This window comes from Sciurus vulgaris, assembly GCF_902686455.1.
Source record: "Sciurus vulgaris genome assembly, chromosome: 1".
NCBI classification, from domain to species: domain Eukaryota; kingdom Metazoa; phylum Chordata; class Mammalia; order Rodentia; family Sciuridae; genus Sciurus; species Sciurus vulgaris.
This window is the reverse complement of record NC_136461.1, coordinates 144,145,746-144,158,553: the sequence shown is the minus strand read 5'-3', so window position 1 is coordinate 144,158,553 and position 12,808 is coordinate 144,145,746. Positions and strand designations below refer to the sequence as shown.

General features: G+C 36.6%; 1 protein-coding gene and 1 long non-coding RNA gene across 2 annotated transcripts in view; one reads left to right on the top strand and one right to left on the bottom strand.

Moving 5' to 3' along the window:
* CSPP1 (centrosome and spindle pole associated protein 1) overlaps positions 1–12,808 on the bottom strand; it is a 145,123-nt gene that overhangs the window by 61,348 nt on the left and 70,967 nt on the right. Inside the window, 2 exon segments of the mRNA XM_079101798.1 lie at positions 9,802–9,880; positions 10,638–10,759. Of these exon segments, the coding sequence (XP_078957924.1) occupies positions 9,802–9,880; positions 10,638–10,759 (201 nt within the window).
* The window catches only part of LOC306641391, a 51,932-nt gene that overhangs the window by 30,926 nt on the left and 8,198 nt on the right, over positions 1–12,808 (top strand). The gene's annotated exons all lie outside the window — the stretch shown is intronic.

Genomic DNA, 12,808 nt, shown 5'->3' with positions numbered 1-12,808 from the left:
AACACATTAGAAGAATTAAAAGCATTTAAATTCTGAGAACAAAGTTTACCAATGTTTATCAATGAGACAAATTTTTTGAAATTTTTTTTTAAAACCAAATAGAAATGATAGAGTTAAAGTATAACAATCTGATAATAAAATAAATTCTCTAGAAGAACTCACAACAGATTTTGAAGAGCCAGAAGGAAGACAGGTCAACTGAGATTTCTAGTCTAAAGCAAGGAAAAAGACTGAAGAAAAATGAGCAGTGCCAGACACGGTGGCACAAGTCTGTAATCCCAGCGGCTCAGGAGGTGAGGCAGGAGGATGGAGAGTTCAAAGCCAGCCTCAGCAAAAGTGAGGCACTAAGCAACTCATTGAGACCCCTGTCTCTAAACAAAACACAAAATAGGGCTAGGGATGTAGCTCAGTGGTCGAGTGCTCCTCAGTTTCAATCCCTGGTACCCAACCCCCAAAAATGAGCAGAGCCTTAGAGACCTTGTGGAACACACCCTCAGGTGAACAATGTATGCATAATAGGAGTCCCCAAAAAGGAAACAGAGAAAGGACATAAAGAATATTTGAAAACATACACACACACACAAAAGAATATCTGAAATATAATGGACAAAAAATTTTGCAAAAATCTGATGAAAAATATTTACACATCCATTAAGCTCATCCAAATGAGAAAAACTCAGATTCACAACTACCTATATCACAAACTGCTAGTAGATAAAAAAAAAAGAAAACCTTGAAAATAGCAAAAGAATGACCAACCACTGATCATATACAAGACATTCTCAGTAAAATTAACACTTTATCAGAAACCACAAAGGACTGAAGACAGGGAAATTTTAAATTCAAAGTCTGTCAACCAATATAATTCTATATCCACCAAAACACTCTTTCAAAAATGAAATTAAGATACTAATAAATCATTCCTAACACACCTGTTCTATCAGAAATATTAAATATTAAAAGAACCCTTCAGGTTGAAATCAAAGAACATTTGACAGTAACCAAGGAAACACAAAGAGCAATAGTAAAGGTAACTACATACACAAATTAAAGATATTACAATGTTATAATGTTAATGAGATAAAATAATCAAAGATGTAATTTGACAGTAATAGTATCAAGTAGAGGAAAAGGAATGGTATTATATTGAAGAAAAAGTATGAATATTAACTTGGGATTAATATAAACTCAATCATTCTAAATTAGATATTTAATTTTAATCTGAGGAAAGCCACAAAAAAACAAAGAATTATACTAAAATAAAACAGGAATTAAAACATAATGCTATTAAATGTTTAAAACAAAATAGTAAGGGAGGAATAGAAAAACAAATAAAATGTACTAAAAAAAACTAGCAAAATGGCAGATAAAAAATCCTACCTTAACAAGAATTACACCAAATGTAAATACTGCCAAGGCTAGAAAGAATGGGTAAAACAAATAAAAAAATAAAAATAAAAATAAAAACCAAACCAACAACTGCCATTTTTGTCTACATACAGAAATCTTTTGGAGTCAAAAAAAAAAAAAAATTGAGGGCAAACTTGGAAAATGTTGTTCTAGGATAAAGACAGACATTCAGATCAAGGAAACAGAACAGAGAGCCCCAAAATAAACTCTTATATGGCAACTGAGTTTTCACAAAAGTGCCATGACCCCTCACTAGGGTAAAGGATAAATGGTGCTAGGAAACCAAGATAATCACATCAAGAGAATGAAGTTGAACACTGAACATCATAAAAAAAAAAAAAAAAAAAAAAAAAAAAAAAAAAACCTCAAAATGAATCAAAGAATCCAAGGAAAGAACTAACACATAAAATTTTTAGAAGGAAACACCAGGCAAAAGTTTCACAACATTGAATTTGGCGATGATTTCTTGAATGTGACACTAAAGGCATAGGCAACAACAACAAACAAAAGACCAATTGGACTTCATGAAAACTTAAAATTTTGTACATTAAAAGACAATATAAACAGAGTGGGGAGAAAATAGTTGCATTACATATATCTAATATAAAGAATTAGTATCCAGAATATATAACAAAGAACAATTCAACAAAAACACACACACAAAAAAAACTGGGGAGGTTTTCAAGATGGCGGACTAGAGGGTGGCTGCATTTCATGTTGCTCCAGGACTCAGGATTCAAAGAGGAGATATTGAGAGACTTGGGACCAATTCAAAGCAGCCGGGTGAGGCGTCCGGGATGGGGCGGTAGTCCCGGAACGCAGGGAACTTTGTGAAGTAGAGCTGCCCGGCAAGACACCCCCTCCCCCCCGCTGGAGCAGTGAACTCGGACAACTGGGAGCATCGTAGAGGAGGCCGCTCAGCACAGCGCTTGGACTCGGACCAACTTCTGGGGCTCCGGGCGGCGGCCCAGAGGAGGGGCTGCGAGGAGAGCTGTTTGGACTGAGAGCAACCACCCCTGAACACCGGGGCCTGCCCGGAGGAGGAGCAGGAGGAGCAGCACAGTGAGGCACTTGGACTGGGAGCAACTGCACCAGAGCTACAGGTGGTTGCCAGAGGAGGAGCTGCTTGGCGAGCTGTTTGGACTTAGCAACCACTCCTGAACGCCGGGCCTGCCCGGAGGAGGAGGAGGAGGAGGAGGAGAAGGAGCAGCAGCGCAGCGGGTCGCTTGGACTCGCAGTGGACTGCACTGGAGCTCCAGGCAGCTGCTCAGAGGAGGAGGTGAGTGGTGAGTTGTTTGGACTCAAAGCGACCGCTCCTGAACACCAGGGGCTGCCTGGAGGAGGAGCGTGTGAATCGCTTGGTCTCCAGTGGCCACACCAGAGCTCCAGGCGGATGCCCAGAGGAGGCATGCAGCGGGTCATGTGGACTCAGAGCGACTCAGAGTGACCACTCCTGAACACCCGGGGGGCTACATAGAGGAGAAGGAGGAATGGGGTGGGTCACTTGGACTTGGATTGACTGCCCAGGGCTATGGGTGGTTGGCGGGAGAGAAGAAGGCACGCAGTGAGTTGCTTGGACTCCTAGTGACCGCACCGGAACACCGGGTGGTTGTCTGGAGGAAGAGGCATGTGGCAGGTCACTGGGACTCGGAGCAATTGTACGGGGGCTCCAGGTGACTGCTCAGAGGATGGGGCCGCATAGCCAGGCGATTAGGTGCACAGCAGGGTCCCAGGACCTAGGAAGCTTCTTGGTGGAAGAGCCGCACAGAGACACGCTTAGGGGCGGAGCAAAGGTTCCAGGACTGCAGGCAGATTCTCTGAGGAGAGGCAGCCTAAGGAGACTCGTCTGCAAAGGGTGAGGCTCCCAGGCCCAGGAGGTAGGTCCGGGGGCCCCTGGGAACGTTGCAGAGGAAGCAGCCCAGCCCAGGCGCTGGCTGTAGATTGAGGGGAACCTTAGGAGGGGAACTGACCAGCGAGACCTCCCCACCAGGTGAGTCTTCCCTGCCGGGTGAGGTTTTCCCCCAAGGACAGTAAAACCAGAGACACAGGCCTAAATAGGCCTTGCCTCACCCCACAGCCTAGTTCCCCTTTGGATGACCATTGGTCAACAAGTAGAGCCACCTCTGCCTACTAACAGGGAATATACCCCCACCTGAAGGCTACCACCCCTAGAGAGGCAGCTTCCTTGTGGAGCACCGCGCTATCAACTTCCTCCAAGACTTCAGCCTACTGAAGGCTAAGAAGGGATATACTAGAATCTTCAGGGACATTATAAGTCAACAGAGGAAATCTGCAATATCTCAGCGGTCCACTGACACCTGAACAATATGAGAAACAAGGGAAAAAAATGCCCCCAAACAAATCTAGATGTTACATCAATAAAACCAATGACAGCATGGCAGAAGAAATGACAGAAAAGGAGTTCAGAATGTACATAATTAAAATGATCAGGGAAGCAAACGATGAGATGAAAGAGCAAATGCAGGCACTGAATGATGAGATGAAAGAGCAAAGGCAGACATGAATGATCGCACCAATCGATAGTTAAAAGAGCAAATACAGGAAGCAAAAGATCATTTCCATAAAGAGTTACAGATATTGAAAAAAAAAAAAACAAACAGAAATCCTTGAAATGAAGGAAAAAATGAACCAATTAAGAACTCCATAAAAAAGCATATCCAATAGGATAGAACACTGGAAGACAGAACCTCAGACATTGAAGACAAAATATTTAACCTTGAAAACAAAGTGACCAAACAGAGACGATGGTAAGAAATCATGAACAGAAGCTACAAGAATTATGGGATATCATGAAAAGGCCAAATTTAAGAATTATTGGGATTGAGGAAGGCTTAGAGAAACAAACCAAGGATAATGAACAATCTATTCAATGAAATAATATCAGAAAATTTCCCAAATCTGAAGAATGAAATGGAAAATCAAGTTCAAGAGGCTTATAGGACTCCAAATACACAAAATTACAACAGACCCACACCAAGGCACATTATTATGAAAATACCTTACAAAATAAAGACAGAATTTTAAAGGCTGTGAGAGAAAAGAAACAAAAACATTACATTCAGGGGGAAAACCAATACGGATATCAGCAGATTTTTCAATCCACACCCTAAAAGCTAGAAGGGCCTGGAACAACATTTTTCAAGCTCTGAAAGAAAATGGATGCCAACCAAGAATCTTATACCCAGCAAAACTTACCTCCAAATTTGACGATGAAATAAAATCCTTCCATGATAAACAAAAGCTAAAAGAATTTACAAAACAAAGCCAGCATTATAGAACATTCTCAGCAAATATCTCCATGAGGAAGAGATGAAAAACAAAGAAGCAATCAGCAAAGGGAGGAATTATCCTCAAATGATTGTCAAATAAAGGAGGAACCAAGTCATGTCAAATAAATAAATAAATAAATTTAAAGAATGAACCAATTGACCGGGAAACCAAATCATATTTCAATAATAACCCTGAATGTTAATGGCCTGAATTCATCAATCAACAGACACAGATTGGCAGATTGGATTAAAAAGAAAGATCCAAACAATTTGTTACCTTGCAAGAGACTCACCTCATAGAAAAAGATACTCATAGGACTAAGGTGAAAGGATGGGAAAAACATACCATGCACATGGACTCAGCAAAAAGCTGGAGTATCCATCCTCATTTCCGATAATGTGGACTTCAAGCAAAGTTAGTCAGAAGGGATAAAGAAGGACATTTCATACTGCTTAAGGGAAGCATAAATCAGCAAGACATAACAATCATAAAAATTTGCCCCAAACAGTGGCTCATCCATGTATGTCAAACAAATTCTTCTCAATTTCAGAAACCAAATAGACCATAACACAATAATACTAGGTGATTTTTAACACGTCTCTCTCACCACTGGACAGATCTTCCAGACAAAAATTGAACAAAGAAACCATAGATCTCAATAACACAATCAATAATTTAGACTTAACGGACATTTACAGAATATACCAACCAACCAAGAGCGAATACACTTTCTTCTCAGCACCACATGAATCCTTCTCTAAATAGACCATATATTATGCCACAAAGCTAATGTTAGCAAATACAAGAAGATAGAGACACTACCTTGTATTCTATCAGATCATAATGGATTGAAGTTAGAAATAAATGAAAGAGTAAAAACAGAAGCTACTCCAACACTTGAGATTAAACAATATGCTATTATATGACAAATGGATAACAAAAGATATTAGGAAGGAATTAAAAAGTCTTAGAGGTAAATGAGAACAAAGAAACATCATATCAAAATCTCTGGGACACTATGAAAGCAGAGTACTTAGAGGGAAATTTATTTCATGGAGCGCATTCAATAAAAGAAGTAAAACTCAACAAAAAAACGACCTAACACTACAGCTCAACGCCCTAGAAAGAGAAGAACAGACCAGCACCAAAAGTAGTAGAAGACAGGAAATAGTTAAACTCAGAGCTGAAATCAACAAATTGAAACGAAAGAAACAATACAAAAAATTAACAAAATAAATAGTTGATTCTTTGAAAAAATAAACAAAATTGATAAACCCTTAGCCACATTAACAAAGAGAAGACAAGAGAAAACCCAAATCATTAAAATTCGGAATAAACAAGGAATATCACAATAGACACGAGTGAAATACAAAACATAATTAGAAGCTACTTTGAAAATCTATACTCCAACAAAATAGAAATTTTGAAGACATCAACAGGTTTCTAGAGGACATATGAATTGCCTAAACTGAACGAGGAGGACATACACAATTTAAATAGACCAATTTCAAGTAATGAAATAGAAGAGGTCATCAAAGCCTACCAACAAAGAAAAGTCCAGGACCAGATGGGTTCTCAGCCGAGTTCTACAAAACCTTTTAAAGAAGAGCTCATTCCAATACTTCTCAAAGTATTCCATAAAATAGAAGAGGAGGGTACCCTCCCAAACTCATTCTATGAAGGACAATATCACACTGATACCTAAACCAGACAGAGACACATTGAATGAAAGAAAATTTCAGACCAATATCCTTAATGAACATCGACGCAAAAATTCTCAACAAAATTTTAGCAAATCGCATACAAAAACATATTAAAAAGATAGTGCAACATGATCAAGTGGGTTCATCTAAGGGATGTAAGGTTGGTTCAACATCAGAAAATCAATAAATGTAATTCACCATATCAACAGACTTAAAGTCATGAATCACATGATTATTTCAATAAATGCAGAAAAAGCATTTGATAAAATACAGCATCCCTTCATGCTCAAAACACTAGAAAAAATAGGGATAGTGGGAACATTCCTTAACATTGTAAAGGCCATTTATGCTAAGCCCATGGCTAATATCATTCTAAATGGTGAAAAACTGAAAGCATTCCCCCTAAAAACTGGAACAAGGCAGGGATACCCTCTTTCACCACTTCTATTCAATATCGTCCTTGAAACTCTAACCAGAGCAATTAGACAGACCAAAGAAATTAAAGGGATACGAATAGAAAAAGAAGAACTCAAACTATTCCTATTTGCTGATGATATGATTATACTTAGAGGAACCAGAAAATTCCACCAGAAAACTTCTAGAACTCATAAGTGAATTCAGTAAAGTAGCGGGATATAAGATCAATGCACATAAATCTAATGCATTTTTATACATAAGTGATGAATCTTTGGAAAGAACAATCAGGAAAACTACCCCATTCACAATAGCCTCGAAAAAAATAAAATACTTGGGAAATATCTCACAAAAGAGGTGAAAGACCTCTACAATGAGAACTACAGTACACTAAAGAAAGAAATTAAAGAAAACCTTAGAAGATGGAAAGATCTCCCATGTTCTTGGATAGGAAGAATTAATATTGTCAAAATGGCCATACTACCAAAAGTGCTATACAGATTCAATGCAATTCCAATTAAAATCCCAATGACGTACCTTACAGAAATAGAGCAAGCAATCATGAAATTCATCTGGAAGAATAAGAAACCCAGAATAGCTAAAGCAATCCTTAACAGGAAGAATGAAACAGGGGGTATCGCAATACCAGAACTTCAACTCTACTACAAAGCAATAGTAACAAAAACAGCATGGTATTGGCACCAAAATAGACAGGTAGATCAATGGTACAGAATAGAGGACACGGACACAAACCCAAATAAATACAATTTTCTCATACTAGACAAAGGGGCCAAAAATATGCAATGGAGAAAAGATAGCCTCTCTTCAACCAATGGTGCTGGGAAAACTGGAAATCCATATGCAACAGAATGAAACTAAACCCCTATCTCTCTCCCTGCACAAAACTCAACTCACAATGGATCAAGGACCTTGAAATCAGGACCAGAGACCCTGCATCTTATAGAAGAAAAGTAGGTCCAAATCTTCACCTTGTTGGCTTAGGATCAGACTTCCTTAACAGGACTCCCATAGCAGAAGAAATAAAAACAAGAATCAATAACTGGGACAGATTCAAACTAAAAAGCTTTCTCTCAGCAAAGGAAACTATCAGCAATGCGAAGAGAGAGCCTACAGAGTGGGAGAATATCTTTGCCTCTCATACTTCAGATAGAGCACTAATTTCCAGAATATATAAAGAACTCAAAAAACTCTACACCAAGAATACAAATAACCCAATCAACAAATGGGCTAAGGAAACGAACAGACACTTCACAGAAGAAGATATACAAGCAATCAACAGATATATGAAAAAATGTTCAACATCTTTAGTAATAAGACAAATGCAAATCAAAACTACACTAAGATTCCATCTCACCCCAATTAGAATGGCGATTATCAAGAACACAAGCAACAACAGGTGTTGGAGAGGATGTGGGGAAAAAGGTATACTCATACATTACTGGTGGGACTGCAAATTAGTGCAGCCACTCTGGAAAGCAGTATGGAGATTCCTTAGAAAACTTGGAATGGACCTACCATTTGACCCAGCTATCCCACTCCTCGGCCTATACCCAAAGGACTTAAGATCAGCACACTACAGAGATACAGCCACATTAATGTTCACAGCGGCTCAATTCACTATAGCCAGACTATGGAACCAAGCTAGATGTCCTTCAATTGATGAATGGATAAAGAAACTGTGGTATATATATATACAATGGAATATTACTCAGCTATAAAGAATAATATAATTATGGCATTTGTAGGCAAATGGATGAAATTGGAGAATATCATGTTAAGTGAGATAAGCCAATCTCAAAAATCCAAAAGAGTAATGATCTCACTGATAAGCGGATGATGACACTTAATGGAGGGTGGGTGTGGGACAAGAATGGAGGAAGGAGGGACTGTATAGAGGGAAAAGAGAGGTGGGAGGGGTGGGGGGAAGGAAAAAAATAATGGAATGAATCAAACATCATTACTCTATGTCAATTTATGAATATGCAAATGGTATGCTGTTACTCCATGTACAAACAGAAACAATATGTATCCCATTTGTTTATAATAAAAATAAATTTAAAAAAAAAAATTCAGAGGTTTCGGGACCCAGGGCCTTGTGCAAGCTAAGTAAGTACTTTACCACTAAGCCATAGCCCCCAGTCCCTTTAAAAAGATTTTTTAAAAGAATTATAGTCAGGCACAGTGGCACACGCCTATAATCCCAGAAGTCTGGGAGGCTGAGGCAGGAGGATCATAAGTTCAAAGCCAGGCTCAGCAATTTAGCAAGGCCCTAAGTAACATATTGAGACCCTGTCTCAAAGTAAAAAATAAAAAGGGCTGGGGATGTGGCTCAGTGGAAAAGCACTCCTGAGTTCAATCCCTGACATCAAAAAAATAAATAAATAAACATGATCCAGCAATTTCATTTCTGGACACATGTCAAAAGAATTGAAAACAGGGTCTCAAGCAAAGATCTGTAAATCAGCAGCATTTTTCAAAACAGCTAAAATTTAGAAGCAACCCAAGTTTCTATGAATGGATTAATAAGCAATATTTATGGTATATAACATATAATGTACTATTATTCAGCTTTCAAGTAAGGAAACTCTGATGTGCCATAACAGATGAAAACATTATGTTAAGTGAAAAAATCACAAAAAGACAAATACTGTATGGTTTCTACTCATATAAGGTATTTATAGTAGTCAAAATCATAGAAAATAGAATGGTGGCTTATGAGGAAAGAAGATTATGAGAGAAGGAGACATGAGGAATTATACCATTACTGTTCAATGGCTATAGCATTTCACCTGACAAGTTAAAAAGAGTTCTGGAGATGGTCGTATAACATTATGAATGTATTAAGTACCCCCAAAAAAGTTTGCTTAAAAATGGTTAAGATGGAAAATTTTACATCATGTATATTTTAACCCATTAAAAAAAACAGTAGGGAAAAAAATTGTTATTTTAACTAACAACTTACACAATAGGCTGTGCTAGTTGTTGGGTAACAGGAGTCCTAACATAAGCTGCAGGTTGTACTCCCATCATTCCTGAACCATCTTAAAAGAAAAAAGAAGAAATAAAAACAATTATTTCAGAGTACCCTTTTAAAAACACTTTATCCCTAAAGGAAAAAACACATGATGAAATGTTTGCTGAGTAAAAGCATCAATATTTTCTTCTGGGTTAGGGGTTAGCAAAGACTACCACCAGAAAACAAAATAATTATGTCTTAAATCTAGATGAAAAGGAAATAACTATCAAATATTACTAAGTTTTTAAGTGGGTATTGCTATTGGTTCAATTTGGTTTGTCCCCCAGCACTCACATAGGAGTTTAATCCCTTAACAGAAATAAGAAAGTAAAAACTTAATCTGACTGTGGTGTTTACAGTGAGAACTTTAAGAAGTAATTAGATTAGGTTAGGTTATTAGGTTGGATTCCCAATGATTGAATCCTGGTGGCTTTATAAGGAAGGACTACATGGACAGAGATCTATATACACATCTGCCACAATGGCATCTGGCAGATAGGGAGGGACCTCACAAAAGCCTATACAAATTGCTTGTATTTTGGGCCTCCAAAACTATAAGCCAAAATAAACCTCTATCCTTCAAAAAGTAGCCTGTTTCATATATTTCATTATAATAACAAAAATGGACAGATATGTATGTTTACTTTATTAAGTTATTCAGTATGTAATACTTCAATTTAGAGAAGCAGTAGGCTTTTTTTATTCACATATTTTTGCCTGCATATAAACCAATGCTCTTATGAAACCACTGGAAAAAGATATTTACCCTAGAGATCACTTACAATAAGCAAGACCAGGATCCAAAGTGTTTCTGGCACCATAAAAATAGTATGCATCATCATAAGGAGTTCGATAGTTGGTAGCTAGAGGTGGAAGAATGGGAGGTGGAGGCAGAGGTGCAACCCTATATCAAAAGAAAAATGGAAAATTCTTCTCTTTACAACAAATTTTTAATCATTATTATTTTGCAAAAGTAAAATAATTGGAATCCCAATCGCTAGTTTAGAAAAAGCACACTCTAATTTTACTCTAATTCGTTAAAAAATTATGATTAAAAGCAAATCATACAGCATAATATTTCACAGTCTCAAGTACAACACTTACACACAACAAAAACAAGAGTCCATCAATTAATACCCAATAATCATTATGTGCCAATATCAAACAGAAAAGAGATACAATCCCTGGCACTCCAAAATAATAACAAAAAGTAAAGAATTACAATCAAGTACAGGAAATGAAATAAAACAAATAGACACAAAGCGCTATAGCAATACAGCATAGGGACATTTGAACTTCGCTGAAAAAGAGGAGTGTGGAAAATTTCCATGTTATTATAGTCAACTACACACAGAAAAAAGAAACCAGTTCAGGAAGAGAGATAAACAAGCTACAAAACATTACAATTACAAATTATTCCATTTGGGGAAATGGGCATATTTTTTTAACTTATAAAATGTTCTTTCACAGGAAGTGAACCTAAATGGGAAATAAAAATTACTTAAATATCAACAGTAAAAGTCTTGATGAAATCTTTAGTATTACATAAACTTGAAATCTCAAAAAAACTCAACTTTGGCATTTTATTACTAATTAGAAAATAGTTCTGTATTTCCACCAATGCAGAATTTTCTGATACTAAAACTGATAAAGGGAAATCCTGTAGATAACAGAAAGAGAAAAGAAGCAGTCTAAAATATTTTCAGTTTTGAGTTTATCTTAACAGATTCTCCCTTATTAATGTACTCCAAAATGATTCTGAAGAGTTAAGAATGCATTAAATAAAGTTCTGAGAGCATGAAAAAAAATGCATTAAAGTTCTCTTCTGTAGCAAATATTTCTCACATTTACTAGTTACTCCATGTGTCTAACCTCACTATCCTCACATCAGATACATCAACAAAGAAGCTAATAACTATTATGAAAAAGAGCTGTTATCATCAACTCCTAAATTTTATAGACTTACATAATATTTAATCCTCACAACTCTGTAACTATAGGTAAGAAAAATATTCCTATTCCACTTTTACAAATGAAAAATTGAAGTTCAATAAAGGTGTAGATGTGAAGTAAAGCATTACAATCCCTCATCTAATGATAAAACCACAATGCTCTGTCCTTTCAATCCCCATCCCTGTCTTTTGAGTACAGAAGCCACTAGAGGAAATGAAGTACTTGATGAACACAGCCCTATGATTTGTTAATAACAAATAAAAAACCAAGAAGGAAGGACAGCCCAGAAATATCAATGTTTTAAAAGTTTTAAAACAAAAACCTATAGACTTAAATACATTATGCAAATGCAATGAATGTTAATACTAGTAGACAAAAAATAGATTGAATCCTACAAAAAGGAAGTATAAACCAGAAAACAGCAGTGTTAATAGGATTTTCTTTATGTATATAGTCTAGTACAGAATGATGCCTTTTATAGAAATCAAATCTTTACTCCAATACCTAAATTACAGTTTTTATACTCTCCATGCTTTTATTCCAGACATTTCAGTTGCATAGCATCATAATAATCACAGAGAAAGAACTAAGGGAAAAAGAAGCTAAAATGAAATCATATATACAAAAGACCCACATTAGAAACTTCCTGCATAAGTTGAAGGAAGAACTCAATGTTTGCCAAGTGGAAATAACAAAATTGAGGATAATGCATACCTTCTTTATGATAAAAGATTATAAAAATATGACCTAAGCCTAAAATTTACTTAGTAATTCATTCTACAAATAAAATCATCTTTAAACCAAAAAAAAAAAAGAATGTTATAAAGATTTCCCTTGTTCCTATAATAGTTTTAGAGCAACAACAAAAATCAATTTCATGAAAAATTATTTGGCAAAGCTATTAATGATACAAAACCTCTGAAGGATAATGTCATCTGCTTCGGTATATCCTTCTAAACATAATATATAACAATACCTTACCTAATTCCAAAACACAAAA